General features: G+C 47.0%; 1 protein-coding gene across 1 annotated transcript in view; it reads left to right on the forward strand.

Annotated features, from left to right (window-relative positions):
* The window catches only part of dysf (dysferlin, limb girdle muscular dystrophy 2B (autosomal recessive)), a 105,677-nt gene that overhangs the window by 6,745 nt on the left and 79,483 nt on the right, over positions 1-19,449 (forward strand). The window contains exons 2-3 of the mRNA XM_042343446.1: positions 4,130-4,185; positions 5,237-5,328. Coding sequence (XP_042199380.1) covers positions 4,130-4,185; positions 5,237-5,328 — 148 coding nt within the window. The remainder of the gene's footprint in view (positions 1-4,129; positions 4,186-5,236; positions 5,329-19,449) is intronic.

Below are 19,449 nucleotides of genomic sequence, written 5' to 3' on the forward strand. Positions count from 1 at the left end.
CATATGGAGTGCTTGGTTATGTTCTCATTCTTATTGCAAATTAGATCAATTTCTGTTGGGAAATAATATCTTGGGATATAGTATATAATTTTGGACTGACGTGATCATGCGACTATCAGGATGGTGGAGGGCGAACTGGATAAATCTTGGTCTTCTTTTGTCTAGCAATTAATAATAATAATAATCTTTGCATTTGATATACCACCTTATCACATCTTCGAGATGCCTCAAAGCGCTTCACGGAATATACTGTGAAATGAATATTTTAAATGACTGTATATTTTGAGGGACAATCCTATAGATACGTTGGTCTTTCACCTCAAGACTAATTTTGGAACATTGTGGTGTGCAAAATAGCTGCTGCTACACTTTATAGCAGTTCCCCGTGAAACGCTTTGAGATGTTTTGTCATGATGAGGAAGTGATTGAAGTGGTCTCATTTTTCCACTACATTGGGAAATCTGTTAAGAAACAATGCTTTCTGTTGAGTGTTACAAGATGTTTTGTGGATGTTGAGTGTTACAAGATGTTTTGTGGATGTTGAGTGTTACAAGATGTTTTGTGGATGTTATGTGGTGAAATGCGGCAGCTAATTGCACATAGCAGTATGAACAAACAGTTATGAATTGAGTTACCAAATTTTTTTTTACACTTACTTTTTGAAGAGATTATTACCCTTGGAAAGCGGTTCAGCAATCAACTAACAACCAGGTTTCTACTTATTGCTAGGTAAACAGAGGTATGAGGAGTAAGTGCCTCTGTTTACCCAGCCATGTGGTTTACCTTTACCACATGTATGCAGATGACACCCAAATCTATTTCTCCTCCAGATGTGACTTCCAGTCCACTGATGTCCTGTCAGCTTGTTTGACAGATATTAAAGTCTTAATGAATGCAAATTTCCTACAGCTGAATGTCAGCAATATGGAAGCCATACTCTTTGGCTCCCGTCAACGTCTTCTTTCCTGCTCCTACCTCTCACCTCCCTCTCCCCCCGGCTTGTTGTCAGACTCCGCCACTGTGAAGTGCTCCGGGATGCCACGTGAAGGGTGCTATATAAATACAAGTTGTTGTTGTAAAGAAACTTGCCTAAGTTTTAGCCCGCACAGAAATCGAACCTAGGTCCTCTCGCTTGCAAGATAAGTGCACTAACCACTAAACTGCAGGACTCCACATGTTCTTATATTGTTATACTCCTGTGCTGAAATGCGAAAGAAAGTGTTAAAACCAGCCTTGTTCTTGGGAGGAGCCTGGGAGGAGTGGAGTTTGGCTGTCGATGACATCCCTCAGGGGGGTGGGAGCCAGGCCACTTCCCTTCGGAAAAGGCTTTGTGTCTGTCTGGCTGGCCAGACAGAAAGACACTGGGCTCCAGTCTTGATCCACCTGGACACGGCTCACATAGATGCCCCTTTGCTGAACACCACTGGGTATATTTTTGAGCTGAAAGGAATTTGGTTCGAGTTTAAACATGCTGAGATGCCTGCTGCGCTCTGCCAAAAACCTCCCCAACGTGGAGAAGGGTGACAGGCAGAGCGACCCCCTGGTCAGTCTGACCTTCCGAGGTAAGTGAGGGGTGGGGAAGGGAGAATGAGTTGGCGAGGAGGAAGGAGAGGAGCTTCTGGCTATAACAGGAGAGAGATGTAGGACAAATGTGACTTTACTTGCAAAAGTATTTTTATATACTGTGTATATTTTTTAAAAAGCTGTAAAATCAGTTTCTCCCGTTCCCTCTCCCCACCGCACCCCCCCCCCCCACCCGAATCTCAAAACTTGTCCTAACATAAGAAACAAGAAAGCATTTTTTTTTGTGTGTTTTGCAAGTTCAGTTTAATTTCTATGTTGCTCTGCTGAGGCGGGGTGGGTGGGTGCGTGGGGCAGTGGGTGAGAGAACATCTCACTTTGTTCTCTCCCTTGCCTCCTTCAAGGGCTGTCTCAAAGACCCTTGTCTTCGGCCGCACCTTCGGTCCCCCTCCTACCCCTACTCTCCCTGCCCTCCACCCCTCCTGAACCCAACCTCCAACTCAAGTCCAAATCCCTGACTGTCCAACGCCTTGGGACATTTTCTCGACGTGAAAGGTGTTGTGCAAATGTAATGTGTTGTCACAGTTGGAGAGAGTTTTTGAAAGCTCCCTAAGCTTTTTGGATGTATTGTACAACCGAGTTTGCGTAAAGTTTGCGATGATCGCTTTTCTCTGTGTGCCTTTTCATGTCTGTGTGCAAATTCTTTTTGCTTTTAAGTTGCAATAAAAAAATGCCCCCATTTCCCTTCACCAAAGTGCCCCCTCCCTCTTTTTCCCCTTCCCTCCTTCCCTGACAGTCCCTAAGCGATGCTTTTGTGGATGAAGTGTTTATTTAAGGCTCGCTCCATCCAGCCTATGAATCTCTGTCTCACAGAGAGCAGAGAGAGAGAGAGGGGGGTGTGGGGAGAGGCAGAGAGAGAGGGGGCAAGGTTAAAGCAGACTTTACTCTGCGGCAGGCAGTAACGGTTAATTTAAACTGTTCCTGATCCTGGTCTGATTTTCTCCTCTCGCAGTGCTGAACCCGATTCAGCTTTTTGTGACCATATAAAGACGTGTTTCTCTCACCTCCATTTAAAGAGAAAGCATCGCAGATTGATTGGCGGTTCCAAAGCATGCAGAGTTGGATGTGTGAAGAGTTTTGATTTTACTGTTTTTTGTGTGTGTGTGTGTGTATGTATATGTGTGTATGTGAGTGTATGTGCGTGTGCTTGGGAAAGCCACACCTACACATACAGGATGCCAGCCTGATTCAATCAGCAGCTCTCTCACCTCTGAGTTAGAAGGCTGTGGGTTCAAGCTCTTGCGGTGGGAACTTTGAGATCACAGTCCTGGCTAATGCTCCAGGGCACTGCTTGGGGAGCACTGCAGTGTTGGAGGTGCCTTCCTTCAGGTGAAATGTTAAACCAAGCTCCCCTTCTGTGTCCCATTTGTGCCCTGTTCAGGTGGACGTTAAAGATCCTACGGCACTGTTGGAAAACAGAAGGGAGTTTCTCTCTCCTGGTGTCCTGGGCAACATCCCCCAAATAAAATCACTCATTCACTTCATGGCTGTTTGTGGGACATTGCTGCCTGCAAATTAGCTGCTGTGTTTTGCACACAAAACACAGTCACTACACTAGACAGTAAAATTCTGCAAAGAGCATGGAGACATTTACATCATGTGACAAAGCACTGTATCAAATGCAAGATCATTAATTCAGTAAACACCTGATAACTCAGTACTCTGAGGGGAGAAGGGTTTAGTGACGAGTTATCAGGAGCGGCGAGTTAGGCTTACGTATAAATACATTAATAAAGTAGTGTAGTGGTTAGAGCGCTCTTCTCACAAGCGAGAGGTCCTGGGTTTGATTCCTGAGCAGGGAGAAACCTTAGGCAAGTTTCCTTGCTCCGCACACTTCTGTTTACCTAGCAGTGTGTAGGAGCCTGGTTGTTAGTCGATGGCGGATCACTTTTCCAGGTGTAATAATCCCTTCAAAAAATAAATAATAATTTGGTCACTCAGTCCACGACTGTTTGTGGGACACTGCTGTGTGCAATTGGCTGTTATACTGTTCATCAAAATTAAGCCCAAAACTCCGATGGTCATTGATTATTCCCCACTGTGTCTTGTCAGCGTCCTCACGTTCCCATTCCAATCCCTTGTGCCTCTCCCACACACATACTGCACAGCACAGACTGGGAATGCTGCCCCGGGAACTGGGAATGCTGCCCCAGGAACTGGGAATACTGCTTCAAAGTTGATGAATCCATAGGAAGTAAAGGGGATTTAGGGGTTTGGGAGACAGGGGAGGAAATGGGATTAAAAGATGCGGTTTCATTTGATAACCTGATGGAGCAGGCTGGGTGGTCTGAATGGCCTCTTGTCCCTGTGTTTAGGTCTATGTTTCTATATATCCTTCCCCCCACCACACAGCCTCAGGGGAACCGGGGTGGGGGCATTGGTGTCTGAGCGACTGAGACTGAGTGAGGTGGGGGTTGGGGGTCAGAGACAGAGAGAGACTAACACAGACAGACAGTCACAGGCATAGAGACAGATGCAAATAGAGACAGACACAGACAGAGAGACACAGACAGACTGGTTCACTGACTGTCGCTCCTTTCCTCCTCAGGTGTAAAGAAGAAAACGAAAGTCATAAAAAACAATCTGAATCCTGTCTGGAATGAGGTAGGAATGTCGGAAAATATTGGTGTGAGCAAGGAAATTCCTGTGCCGGGAATCCTGTTAAGTCAGTTATATTAAAACAGAAAAGGGAACATTTAACTTAAGCTATTAAATATCCACAATAAAGTGTCTTATCTTGTCCAGAACAGTAGAACCTGAGGACACGGCCTGCAATTGAAGGGGGGTAAATTCAGAACAAATCTGCGAAACACTACTTCAGTGAGCGAGTTGTAAACGTATAGAACAGGCTGCCTAGGGAGACGGTGGAAGCAGCAAATGCGATTCTTTCAAGAACAAATTAGTTAGCTTTCTGTTAGGAAATAATATTGTGGGATACAGTATATTTTTTGGGACATGACATGAGCATGTGACTGCCAGAATGGTGGAAGGTAATCTGGATGGACCTTAGTTTTCCTTCGTCTAGCAATTCTTATGTCATGTTTTTAACTTCTATTAAAAAGTGATGATAGTTTGATGGCGTTCGGTGATGGCCATTTTGAGTTTTAGATTTATTAAACAAGTTCCTCTTTCTAAACAAGCCACATTTAGGGGCATGTGTGCCAGCCTGGTGTAGTGGTAGCACTCTCGCACTTGAGTCAGTAAAGTTGTGGGTTCAAGCCCCACATCAGGACTTGGCGTCACATAATTTAAACAGACACTCCAATGCAGTGCTGGGATGTGTTGCATTGTCGTAGGCGCTGTCCTTCGGATGAGACGTTAAACTGAGCTCCCCGTCTGTGCTTATCTAGGCAGACATTAAATATCCCTCGGCACAATTGGAAAAGAGAAGGGAGTTTCTCTCTCCCAGTGTCCTGGCCAACAATCTCCAAGATAAAATCGGTCACTCACTTCACGGCTGTTTGTGGGATGTTGCTGTGTGCAAATTGGTTACTGCAGCTGCTACAAAACACACAGTCACTACATTTTACAGTAAATCTTGTGAAGTGCTTTGAGATGTCCTCCTGATCTAAAAGGCACTGGACCAAATGCAAGGATTATTATGGCAGCGTACGACTGAGTCTTAATCCTAAGGGATTTTTTCTTCCTTTTGCAGGGATTCGAATGGGATTTAAAGGGAGTTCCTCTGGATGGGAATACTGAGCTCCACGTGGTAGTGAAGGATCATGAAAAAATTAGCAGGAACAGGTAAGGACTGCGTTCAGTTTTAGGCACCGCACCTCAAGAAAGATACAAAAACGTGCATTTGTAAAGCACTCTTCACTCGCAGGGTCTCGGAATGCTGAACAGTGGCGGACCACTCTACCAGTTAGTGCTTTGGTCTGCAGGGTGATGGGTCTGTCCTTCTCAAGTCCTGCTGATGAGCCAGGCTGGGCTGTACTGTCAACAGCAGTGCCCTGGAATACTGCAGACTTGCCTGGCTCAGGAGCTGGACTGTCAGAGCTGGCTCAATTCCCACATTCCATTGCCAAACATGTCACCTTGGAGCCAGCTCAGCTCAGAGGAGACCACGCGGTATAGAGAGTAGAGCATGAGAAAGTAGATAGTGTAGTGGGAGCTGGTGATTTAATATAATAATAAATTTGGTCACTCAATCCACGACTGTTTGTGGGCTGTGTGCAATTGGCTGCTGTGTTTCGCCCACAAAATATACACGCAATTCATTTTACTGTATATTCTGTGAAGCACTTTTTGAGACGTCTCGCAGACGTGATACAGCGCTATATCAAATGCAAAGATTATTATTTGTGGAGTCCTGTAGCTCAGTGGTTAGAGTACTCGCTTTGCAAGCGAGAGATCTGAGTTCAATTCCAGGCAGGGCGAAACCTTGGGCAAGTTTCCTTACTCCACACGCCTAATAATAATCCCTCCAAAAAAAGCAAAAAACAATAATAAATTGGTCATTTTCAATCTACGACTGTTTGTGGGACATTGCTGTGCGCAATTGGCTGCCGGGTTCGCCCACAAATATACAGTCAATTCACTTTACAGTGTGTTCTGTGAAGCGCTTTGGGACGTCCTCCTAACGTGAAAAGCGTTATATCAAATGCAAGGATTATTATTATTATTGTTAATTAATGTGACCTAACCCACTGTGTGATTATTTTGGAACCTGTCCTAAGTTTCAAGGCTTTTACACAAAGCTAATTAAGTCATCACAGGTCAGTGCTGGGTGTGTCTGGACCACATGTGATAAAGATCTGTCTCTCACTGGTGGATTGAGACTTATCCCAGTACGGGAACAATCAGTTCTTGTCTGTCCCTCACATCACCCGTTGGCATCATCCCTCAATGCCCCACGGCACGATTCCCGAAGAGAAGGGAGTTTCTCTCTCCCGGTTCTCCTGTCCGACAATCCCACAGGCAAATCACTCATTCATTCACTTCACACCTGTTCGTGGCACATTGCTGTATGTGCATTTAAGCCACCACAATGTAGGAATCCCTGTGTCCGGAATGTAATGCACACTCTCTATCGCTCCTTCTCGTGCTTTCGCTGCCCTGCAGGGACACATTCCAGAGAGTATTAGGAGCAGGATGGCAAGAGTGTGCATTGGGGTCACTGCTGGAGTCTTAACCAGCTAAAATCGTGCGGCTTGCCATTGAGAGCACTGACTGGTAAGCTTTCCCGCTATTTGTCCAGCTAGGACCACCCAACCCATTAGGGCTTTGGCTTGCAGGATGACAGGAGCTGAATGGGAAGAGTCCCAGGGACTAGCCTGCCCTTCCAAGTTTGTGCGTGTGAGTGTGCGCGTGTTTTATGTGTGTGTTTTATGTATATGGGTGTGTGTGTGCATGAGGACCCAGGTTCGAATCCCGGGCAGGGTGAAACATTGGACAAGTTTCTTTACTCCACACACCTTTGTTTACCTAGCAGTAAATAGGAACCCGCTTGTTAGTCAATTGGCAGATCACTTTTCCGTGGATAATAATCCCTTTTTAAAAAAAATCAATCCATGACTGGTTATGAGATGCTGCTGTGCCCAATTGGTTTCTGGGTTTCGCCCACAAAATAGACACTCAATTCACTTTACAGTATATTCTGTGAAGCGCTTTGAGACTTCTCGAAGATTTAATAAGACACTATTATCAAATGCAAGGATTATTATTATCCTATGTTTTGTAATGTGAGTGAGCGTGTTTGTGTATGAGTGAGTGTAAATGATTTATCCTAACGTCTCTGTATTAGTTATTCGGTTGATGAGGTTAAATTGATGACCTCTAGTCACTGACTCAATGATAGTCGCCATCAATTATCAAAAGCCCCTCATACATCACTCAGGACGGCAGGGTGGCAGGCAGGCAGGTTGTCAGGCAGGCAGGCAGGCAGGCAGGGTGTCAGGCAGGCAGTCAGGCAGGCAGGCAGGCAGTCAGGCAGGGTGTCAAGCAGGCAGGCAGTAAGCAAAATCAGACACAACCAGGCCCTGGATTAAGACCAAATGTCATTCTGATAAACCACAGATCTCAGAGCTTCTCAAAAACAGAGCCCTGAAATTCCACTGAGCCTTTGCAGTGTCTCAGACTGTCTCTGTCTCTCGCTCTCTGTCTCTGAGTCAGAAGGCTGTGGATTCAAGCCCCATGTCAGGGATTATGAGCTCACAGTCCAGGCTCACACTCCAGTGCAGCGCTGAGGGGAAGAGAGCAGCTCATTGTCTGAGATTGCATCTTTTGGATGAGATGTTAAACCAAACTCCTCTGTCTGTGCCTGTTCAGGTGGACATTAAAGATCCCCTGGCACTATTCAAAAAGGGAGTTTCTCTCTCCCGATGTCCTGGTTGACAATCCCCCAGATAAAATCGCTTGCTCACTTCACAGCTGTGTGTAGGGTGTTTGTATTGGCTGCTGCATTCACTCACAAAACACAAGTCACTACACTTTCGGTTTCGGTGGACAGACAATGTGTTGAACACAAAGATTTTAATTGAATGTTAAAATAATAAAATTTGCAATTAATTCACAGAAAGCCTTTCACATTAGGAGGACGTCTCGAGATAGGGTTTGACTGTAAAACGCAGTGACTGTGATTTTGTAGACGAACACAGCAGCCAGTTTTATTACTGTTTACTTATCATGCTACAAGTCCACACAGAAGAATCACAGGGTAGGGAGGGAGGACTGAGGTGTGGCTTGTTCTGTTTATGTAAGATGTTTATGTCTATGTGTCTGGTCCATCGTTCGATGGCTGACAGAGCGTATCAAGGCAGCACAGACCCACATCAAGACAGTACACGTCTCAGTCTGATCCGGGTGGGAACAGGGACAAGCCTAGACAAAAGGCTGGACCTCGCTCTCTGCCTTCAGCCACATCAGTGAAAGAGCTTTTTCTAATAAAACCATCCTTGCCTCAGATACCCATGTCAGGACTTGAACTCACAAAGTCTAGGCTGACACTCCAGTGCAGTGCTGCGGGGTGTTGCATTGTGTCATCCTTCGGATGAGACGTTAAACCGAGCTCCCTGACTGCTTGTTCAGAGGGATGTTAAAGATCCCAAGGCATTATTGGGAAAAAAGAGGGCAATTCTCTCTCCGTGTCCTGGCTCAAACCCCCAAATAAAATTGGTAACTTACTCCACGATTGTTTGTGAGACTGATAAGGCGTTAAAAGATTTTACTCTGTCTCTTACCCGTGCTGTCATTGACGTGGATGAACACGGAGTTGGATAACCATCTCCTGCCTCTCAGTTGAGTCTCCTTGATTGGGATAAACATTCCGAAAAGACGTGTAATTCCTGTAAATATAGAGTGGGTCTGTGGCAAATCCGGGTCTATTTATAAACAAGAAAGCAATGCCCAAGCTCTGTGTCCTGTCTTCCTGAAGCTGTTATCTCTCCCATTGTTTCTGCCGGAGGCAGGAAGTGGCTTCCGTTAGGAATGGAGTGGTACTTCCTGTCCTCAGGAAATCCAATGACCCCTTCCTCCCAACCTGTGAGAAGATCAGAACATATCCTCACATATAGTGTGTGAGAGAGGGGGAGACAAAGAGATACAGAGACGAGCAAACCCAACAGACAGTGAGTGTGTCTATTTACAGGCTGACCGAGGAGCTTGGACTTGGATAGTCAGGGTGGTCTAACCCTTTGGCTGCCGCGGACACATTCCCTATTTGAGAAAGGTCTGCGAGCCGCAGCCAGTGTGGGCATCCGGCCCGAGACCATTTCTGACATTCCGATTTGCCCCCTCCCTCCCTGGTGAATTCAAACTCTTTTGAAAAAGCCGGCACAGACACGATGGGCCAAATGGCCTCCTTCTATGCTGTATAATTATGATCCTATGATCCCTTGGCAGTGGCGGGAGCCGGCGGTTGGGAGGATGCAGCGAGCAGAGTCTTCACTGCAGTCTGTCAGGAAGGCAAGTGCGTCTCTCACCAACCGTGTCCTAAGCAACCAGACCCTCCTTCTCATTTCCCCCCCTCTGCTTCTCTTTCCCCCCCTCTCCTCTTTTATCCCCCATCCTTCTCTTCCCCCCCTTCCTTCGTTCTTCCCCCCTTCCTTCGCTCTTTCCCCCACCCCTCTTTCTCGTTCCCCCCTCTTCCCCCCTCTTTCCCGACACTCTCCCCCCCTTCTCTCCCCCCTCTCTCCCCCCCCTTCTCCCCCCCCTTCTCCCCCCCTTCTCTCCCCCCCCTCTTCTCTCCCCCCCCTTCTTCTCCCCCCCCCCCCCTTCTCTCTCCCCCCTTCTCTCTCCCCCTTCTCTCTCCCCCCCTTTCTCTCTCCCCCCTTCTCTCCCCCCCTTCTCTTCCCCCCCCCTCCCCCCCCTTCTCTCCCCCCCCCCTTCTCTCCCCCCCTCTCTCCTCCCCCCCCCCTTCCTCTCTTCCCCCCCTTCTCTCTTCCCCCCCCTTCTCTCTTCCCCCCCTTCTCTCTTCCCCCCCCTTCTCTCTTCCCCCCCCTTCTCTCTTCCCCCCCCTTCTCTCTTTTCCCCCCCCTTCTCTTCCCCCCCCTTCTCTTCCCCCTTCTCTTTCCCCCCTTCTCTCTTCTTTCCCCCCCCTTCTCTCTCCCCCCCACTTCTCTCCCCCCCCTTCTCTCTTCCCCCCCTTCTCTTCCCCCTTCTCTCTCTTCCCCCTTCTCTCTTCCCCCCCCTTCTCTCTCCCCCCCTTCTCTCTTCCCCCCCTTCTCTCTTCCCCCCTTCTCTCTTCCCCCCCCTTCTCTCTTCTCCCCCCCCTTCTCTTCCCCCCCTTCTCTCTCCCCCCTTCTCTCTCCCCCCCCTTCTCTCTTCCCCCCCCCTTCTCTCTTCCCCCCCCTTTCTCTCTCCCCCCCCCCTTTCTCTCTCCCCCTCTTTCTCTCTCCTCCCCTCTGCGATCACAGTGCAATCACATTTGACATCACAAGAGTTGGTGAGGTTATAAAAATCCAAACATTAGCCAAATTTCAAGAGGACTAACTTGTGCATTTGAGCAGCCTAGCCGGAGTGGGCCTGGCAGGCTTAAATATGGCAATGGAGTTCCTTCAAGGAGGTGATTATGAAGGCAATGGAACAATGTGTACCCATGTGAAGCAAAGGTACCAAGCTTAAGTCCACTCCTGCCTGGTTGGAATGGGGCTACAAAGCAAATCATAAAGAGGGGAAAAAAAACATTTAAGGCCATGAAGGAAAATGGCATGAAAATAAGTTGGACGCAATACCAGAAGGCATGCCAGGACTGCAAAAGAAGGCATCAAAATGGCAAAAAAAAAAAAGCTCTGAATTGAACATGGCAAGAGATGTGAAAGATAACAACAAGATGTTTTTCAGTTTCATTAAGAGTAGAAGAAAAACAAACAATGGAATACGGCCACTAAAAGTGGGTTCAGGAGGCAACATGACAAATAATGCTGCACAATAATGATAAATAAGCTTTTTGCATTAGTCTTTACCAAGGAGGAGACAGGTAACCTATCTGATTTGGAAAGAGAACTCAAGAATGTCGCAGAGGAAAGTTGTGACACTATTCATATCACTACCAGCACGATTGCCAAATAGGTGTATAAACTTAAGGTAAATAAATCTTAGGGCCCAGATAAGTTGCATCTGAGGATCCTTAAGGAACTAAGGGAGGAAGTTGCAGAAACGCTGGCCCAAATCTTTCAAAAAGCACTGAATACTGGGGAGGTGCCGGGGACTGGAGAAAGGCAGATGTTACTTCAATTTTTAAGAAAGGTAACAAAGTGACCCAGCAAACTACAGACCAGTACGTTTGACGTCCATTGTGGGTAAAATTATGGAGCATTCTGGACAGAAATAAAATCGTAAATGATAGCCAATATGGGTTCATGAAACAAAGGTCTTGCCAATCTAATTTACTGTTTTTCTTTGACTGTGTGACAAGGGAGCTTGATAAGGGTAAGGCTGTGGATGTTGTATATCTGGATTTCAGTAAGGCCTTTCATACAGTTCCTCTTAAGAGGCTGGTACTGAAAGTAAAAAAAATTGGAATCAATGGAGCTATTTTACAATGGATACACATTTGGTTGACCGGAAGAACCCCACCCCACGCCCCTACTCCTCTGCTCCTCTGGCTGCTTCCCCTCCTTTGAGCATCTCACCCTCTTCCATCCATCTCTCCCACTGAAAATCCTTCTGGTCTACCACCCCCCTAAGCCCCCTGGCTCCTTCCGCTCTGACATCTTTCCTCTCTTCCTTGTCCCTCTGCTCCGAACACCTGCTCATAATGGGCGATTTCAACCTCCACCTAAACTCCCCTTGCACTACTTCTTCTGACTTCATTGCCCTACTCTTCTCCCTAAACCTCACCCTTCACATTAATTCACCGACCCACAACCGTGGCCATGCTCTTGACCTCGTCATCACCCACGACCTTGACATTTTCGACCTGAGCATAGTGGACAAGGCCATCCCGGACCACTTCCTCATCTCCTTCTCCTCTCATCCCTCTCTCCTCCACCAAGCCCTCAACCATACTCTACCGCCCGTGGAAAAGGCTACCCCCTCACAAAGGCCCTCACAACCTCAAATATCCTATCCCTCTGGCCTTCCACCCGCAGAGATCCTGAAGCAGCCGTCCAGCTGCTCCATGATCGCTTCTCCTCCACCTTCACCTCTCTCGTCCCCCTGAAATCCAGGACCATCTCCAAGCCCACCCGATTCCCCTGGTATAACAATCATCTCCACCACCTAAAAACCTAAACCCGGCTGCTAGAGCGCAGATGGCAGAAAACTGGCCTGACAGTTCACCACTAACTGTGTCTTGAGCATCTCCACAGCTATCACCATTCTTTGACACGTGCAAAAAAGTCCTACTCCAACATCATCTTGGAGGCAAAAAACAGTCCCAAAGTCCTTTTTTCCACCACCCACTACCTCCTCCGTGCCTCCTCTCAGGTCTCCTCAATCTTCACATCCAATGCCAAATGTGAGGAGGTCATGGACTTCTTTTCAAACAAAATACATAACATCCGCCAGGCAGCCTCATCCTCCTGCCTCTTGTCACCCACCACTACTCCTTCTCCGTCCCCTTCACCCTCCCCATCATCAGCTCCTACCACGACCCCCAGCTTACATTCCTTCCTCTCTATCTCTCCTTCCTCACTCTCACCCACCATTACTTCAATGAAACCCAGCAACTGCTGCCTCAACCCCCTCCCCACCAACTTGCTGGTCACCCAGCTCCCCTCCTCTGCCCACTACTGGCTGATGTCATCAACTAGTCCCTCTCCTCTGGATCGATCCCTGCCCCCCTCAAAACTGCTGTCATCACCCCCCTCCTCAAGAAACCTTCCCTCAAACCCCAGCCATTACTGCCCTATCTCTAATCTGCCCTTCCTCGCAAAAGTTCTAGAACGTATTGTTGCCAATCAACTCCGCGCTCACCTCTCCTCCCACTCCCTCTTCAAACCCCTCCAGTCTGGTTTCCGCCCACAGTACAGAGACTGCACTTGTGAAAGTCACAAACAACATCCTCTCTATCAGTGACCAGGGCTCTCTCTGCCTCCTTGTCCTCCTGGACAAAGTCGATCACGCCATCCTCCTCCACCGCCTTTCCTCCGTCATCCACCTCAGTGGGACCGCACTCGCCTGGTTCGAGTCCTACCTCACGAACCGCCAGCAGTAAGCTGCACAAACGGCTTCTCCTCCCGCTCTCACCCGGTTACCTGCGGGTACTCCAAGGATCCATCCTTGGCCTCCTCCTCTTTCTGATCTATATGCTCCCTCTTGGGGATGTCATCAGCAGACCTAGGGTACACTTCCACATGTATGTGGATGACACCCAACTCTTTTTCCACCTCACTTTGCGACCCCCAGTCCCCTGATGTTCTGTCAGCCTGCCTGTCAAACATCAGGAGCTGGATGAGCTCGAATTTCCTTCAGTTAAATGTTGACAAGACACAAGCCATACTCTTTGGCTCTCGTCAACGTCTAAAATCGCATGGTTCTCACCTCCTCCACCTACCCGACTTCCCCCTAAAACTCTCTGAACCTGAACGGAACCCAAGTGTCAGATTTGACCCCCAATTATCCTTCCTTCCCCACATCCGGTCCCTTACCAGCACCGCTTTCTTCCACCTCCAACGCATCGCCCGTCTCTGCCAATACCTCACTCCAAAAGCCGCTGAAACCCTGGTCCATGCCTTTGTCACCTCTTGGCTGGACTATTCTAATGCCTTCTTCGCTGGTAACCCCTCCACTACAATTCATAAAATTCAGGTCATTCAAAACTCTGCCACCAGCATTCTTACCCGCACCAAACTCTGCTCCCCGATTTCCCCAGTCCTTGCCAGATTGCACTGGCTGCCTGTCCCAGAGAGGATCGACTTCAGGATCTTCACCCTTGTCTTCAAATCCCTCCACTCCTCTGCACCCCCCACCTCTCTGACCTCTCTCCTCAAACGAGTGCCCGTTGCCTTTGTTCCTTTGGGTCTGGCCTCCTCCTTGTCTCCAGAATCCTCCGCTCCACCCTCAGTGACCGTGCCTTCAGCCACTACGCCCCAAGGCTCTGGAACTCCCTTCCCCACTCCCTTCGCCTTGTCCCCTCTCTTCCTATTTTCAGGTCTCGGCTGAAGACCTTTCTTTTCAACCCCAGCTTTGGTCACCTTCCTCGCCATTCCCCTGGCTCGGCCCCGAGATCCGCTCTGAGACACCGTCCGCTGTGGAGGGCGCTATATAAATCCAAGTTGTTGTTGTTACAGGGAATGTCATCAGACTAGGAAAATGTTACCAGTGGAGTTCCACAAGGGTCTGTTTTGGGATCTCTTTTGTTTAATACTTTTATAAATGATCTGGAACTAGGAGTCGCAAGCACAGTGCCTAAGTTTGCAGATGACACAAGCTAATGAAGGTAATAGATTGTGAAGCTGAAAAAGATAGGTTACAGGAGGATTTGAACTTACCTGGAAATTGGGCAGATCGGTAGCGAATTAAATTCAAAGTGGAGAAATGTAAAGTACTTCACATGGGGACAAAAATCCTGGAAGGACTATTATTTGAATGGAAGGGTTGTTTCTGTGCTGAGGGCGGCATGGAAACCCAATTGGAGAGGTTCGTGAAGGGAGTGGTGGGAGAGGAAGGAGCAAAGCTGGGAAGCAACAAATCGTTCCAGGCCCTTGGAGAGGAAAGGGAGGTTGGGGATTGGGGGGGGTAGTTTGAGAGTAGAGATGGGTCCAGGGAGGGTTTTTAAGGATAGAAGTGATGACAGCGTTTTTTAGTAGGGTTGGAACAGTACCAGTAGACAGGGAGACGTTTATGATGTCCCCAGGGAGACGGTTGAAGCAGGAAGTGTTGATTCTTTCAAACCGAGATTAGATAGTTTACTTTTAGGAAGTAACATCATGGAATATAGTACATAGGTAGTTTGGGACATATGTGCATGAAACAACCAGGAAGGTGGCAATGCAACACCCCCCACCAGGAAGTGCTGGGGAGTGTTGCTTTGTCAGAGGTTCCGCCCTTCGGATGAGACGTTAAACCAAGGTCCTGACTGCGTGATCACGTGGACGTTAAGATCCCACAGCATTTTTCAAAATGCGAGGTGAATCTCTCTCCTCCTGGTGTCCTGTAAAACAATATCCCAAATAAAATTGGTCATCACTCCATGGCTATTTGTGGGACACTGCTGTGTGCAATTGTGGTGCTGCGTTTGCCTAAAAATAGTCACTCCATTTCACAGTAAATCCTGTGAAGCACTTTATAAAAACAATATAAATATAAAAACAAAGAGATAATGCTAAACTTATTTAAATCATTAGTTATGCCGCAGTTAGAATATTGGGTCCAGTATTGGTTACCCCACTTTAGGAAGGATGTCAAGGTGATAGAGCGGGGTCAGAGGAGATTTACTAGGATGACAGCTGGTGTTGAGCAGTTTGAGCTATGAGTGGAGACTGGAAGAACTGGGATTTTTTCCGCTGGAGTAAAGCAGGTTGAGGGGTGATCTGATTGAGGTCTTTAAAATGATGAGGGGTTTTGATAGAGTCAAAAGTGAGACATTATTTCCACTGGTCGGTGAGTCAGTAACTGAAGTCAATGATTAATATAGTCAATAAAGTAGCAAATGGAGAGGTTAGGAGAATTTGTCTCACACACAGAGTGGTTAGGGTATAAAATATCCTGCCGAAAGCAGTGGTTGAGGCAGAATCCATATTAGCTTTCAAAAGATAGATAGCTTAAAAAAAAGTAGACTATCGGGGATGGGGAAAGCAGGGAGATGGGACTGAAAGGATTGCTCTTGAGGGAACAACACAGGTATGATGAGCTAAGTGGCCTTCTGTGTTGTAAATGTTCAACGAGCTCATTTACAGCTCCTAAGGAGATGGTGGAAGCAGAAAGTATTATGTCTTTCAAGATTAAATTAGATAGATTTCTGTTAGGAAATAATATCTTGGGATACAGTATATAGTTTGGGACAGGGCATGTTATGCGACTGCCAGGATGGTGGAAGGCGAACTGGTTGGACCTTGGTCTTCTTTTGTCTAACAAATTCTTATGTTCTTAATGCCTGCGGTTGTATGGTTCTGATCTTCTGACTCAGAGGCGACAACTGCCAAATCCGGCTGGCTGACTCCACAATCAAATGGAGCCTGACATTTACAGGAATCCACATGATGTGAAGTGATACCGATTAAGGCTATGAGTCAGCGTCCTGGCCTCCTGACCCAGTGCTGATTTTGGATGCTGATGGATACGGGCTTCTGTAGATCTAAGATACAGTGGAGCCCACTCTAACATGGCCCTTGCCTCCTTCAAGACCTGTTTCAAAACCCTCCTCTTTGACTGTGTTTTCGATCACCCTCCTTCCCCCACTGCCCTACACCCTCCCTGATCCAAACCCCAGCTCGGGTCCAAAACACTGATTGTCCAGCGTCTTGGGACGTTCTCCCGGCGTGAAAGGTGCTATACAAATGTAATTTTGTTGTCATTGGGGGAGGTTAGCATTAAATGCCAATCAACTTCCATGCCCAAAAACATCACCATCATAATAATCATCCTAGCATTTGATATAACAGCCAGTCACATCACCCCAGCTGGGGGTTGGGATCAGGACGGGTGGAGGGCAGAGTGAAAATACTACAGAGAGCACTTGCTTCGCAAGTGAGAGGAACCTGGTTCGATTCCCGGGCCGGGCAAAACCTTAGGCTATTTTCCTTACTCAACATGCCTCTGTTTACCTAGCAATAAGTTGGAACCCAGTTGTTAGTCGATTGGCGGATAATAATCCTTGTGTTTGGTACAGCTTTCAAGTGGGTAAAAATCTCTTCAAAAAAATAATTATAATTTGGTCACTCAATCCATGACTGTTTGTGGGATAATAATAATAATAATCCTTGCATTTGATATAGCGCCTTATTACGTCTTCTAGACGTCTCAAAGCGCTTCAGAGAATATACTGTAAAGTGAATTAACTGTATATTTGTGGGCGAAACGCGGCAGCCAATTGCGCATAGCAGTGTCCCACAAATAGTCGTGGTTTGAAGTGACCAATTATTGTTTTTTTTCTTGAGGGATTATTATTAGGCATGTGGAGTAAGGAAACTTGGCCAAGGTTTCGCCCTGCCGGGAATTGAACCAGGCGTCTCATTTGAGAGGCGAGTGCTGTAACCACTGAGCTACAGGACTCCACAATGGCTCTCAGAGACATGTTAAGCTTTTCTCACACAAGGCAATTTGTATGAGATTCTTCCCCAAAAAGGTTTTGAGATATGAAATGTAATTAAAAGAGAAAAAAAAGTTTTAAATAAACAAAATCAATTTTGCAGTTTGCTGTCTGCATATTCTTTCAAACCCAACTTTTTTTTATATACACAACAAAACCAAAAAATACTGTATTAAAAATGTTTAACGAATCTAGAACATGTTATTTTGAATTTTAGTCAAATTGGATATGGAATGTAATTAAAAGATACTGCTGTGCACGTTTGGCTGCCATGTTTCGCCCACAAAGTATAGTCAATCCACTTCACAGTCTATTCTGTGAAGTGCTCAAAGATGTAATAAGGCATTACATCAAATGCAAAGATTATTATCAAATATTATAGACAGAGAGAGAGAGAAAGAAAGAGAAATATGCAAACGTGCGGACAGAGTGAGAGAGCAGAGCTGGCTGGAGTCCAGCACAAACCAGCTGCATTCACTTCAAATTGGAGTGTGGCGATGTCTCTGGCTGCTCTGTGACCCTGGCTCCTGGCAGACCCCGCTTTGGGCTCCTCTGACAGCGCTCACACACCACATGCCCTACATGCCCCTTACAGTGGGGGGAGCAGACTTTGTAAACCAAATCCGGAGAAACAGATAGAACAAACTGAACTCACCACAATCCCTGATGACTGGTTGTTGGATTAATGACTGTTTCTCTGATGAGTGTATCTGGTTTAGAATTTTATTGCTCTTGCTCAGTTTGTTGCTGAACTTAAGAAAGGGCAAAATATCTCATCCAGGGACTGTCCCTGGGAATCGGGGAATTATGGCCACCTTACCTACACCATCAGAGGCCACTGTGTGTGTGTGTCTGTAGCTGTGAGTGCATCTATGTGTATCTGTGTGCGTGTGTGTATATCGGTGTGCGAATGACTGTGTGCTGTGTATAGATATACATATAGTGTGTGTGTGTATCTGTGTGTGAGTGAGTGTGAGAGTGTGTGTGTGTCTGTATCCGTGTATGTGTATCTGTTGATGGCTGTCTGTGTTCGTATGTATGTGTGTCTCTGTGTGTGAGTCAGTGTGTGTGTTTGTGTGTCTGGATTTTGTGGGTGAAACCCGGTAGCCAATTGTGCACAGCAGCGTCCCACAAACATTCATGGATTGAGTGACCAAATTTTTTTTAAAGGGATTATTACCCCTGGAAAACGATCTACCAATCGACTAACAACCGGGTTCCTACTTATGAGTTCCTACCTCTAGTTTGCGAGGCGGGTGCACTAACAAATATGCTACATGACACTAAGACAAATGCAAATGTTGGGTGCGTGGGGGGCACTTCTTGATGGCCCCAGGGGCCACTTCTGGCCCGTGGGCCACAGGTTGGCCACCATTGGCTTAGACTGTGAGCTCAAAGCCTCCGATAAGGGGTTTAAACTCATTGAGTGAGGCGAGAGTGCAAGTGACAGCCAGGCTGAGTGAAATCTCACTGCTTATAGCAGTATGTGACAAACATATCAACAATATAATTTTAAACGCTGCTCTGCCCTTTCTGAGCCAGGGTGTTCCACCTTCTGACAACCCTCTGTCACTATCTCTGGTGATAATCCTCCGTTTATAGCCTAGAACCAGAGAAATTTGCAAAACAGAAGAAGGCCATTCGTCCCATCGTGTCTGTTCCTGCTCCTTTAAAAGCAATCTTTTCAGGCCCATTTCTCTACTCTTTCCACATACAAAAACAAACTTGCATTGCACAGCGTTCTTCACTCAGGGCAGAGTCATGGAAGTGGCGAATCCTGATGCTGAGTCAAGGGGAGGGAGGAGGTGACCATAGGAATGGTTGAAAAAGAAGGTCTTCAGGTGCGACCTGAAGATGGGGAAGGAGGGGCAAGTCAGAGGGATTGAGCTAGAGTTTTGGAGTGTAGTGGCTGAAAGCACATCCACCGATGGTGAAACAGAGAGCACGAGGGACAAGCAGGAGGCCAGAGCCAGCAAATGGTGGAGTGGGGAGTAAGCAGGTCAGAAAGGTAAGGAGCTAAAGAGATTTGTAGACGAGCGAGAGGACTGTAGCTGACTCGTTTTAGCTTTCTATCTCATTCCCTTTTGAAAGCAAATATGGATTGTGTCTCAACCACCGCTCCTGGCAAGGCATTTTATACCCTAACCACTCTGTGTGACACAAATTCTCCTAACCTCCCACTTCCTCTTTTACTACCTATCTTAGTCACTGACTTCAGTAACCCTCCAGTT

Source organism: Callorhinchus milii, unplaced genomic scaffold (genome assembly GCF_018977255.1).
Source record: "Callorhinchus milii isolate IMCB2004 unplaced genomic scaffold, IMCB_Cmil_1.0 Scaffold1, whole genome shotgun sequence".
Lineage (NCBI taxonomy): Eukaryota > Metazoa > Chordata > Chondrichthyes > Chimaeriformes > Callorhinchidae > Callorhinchus > Callorhinchus milii.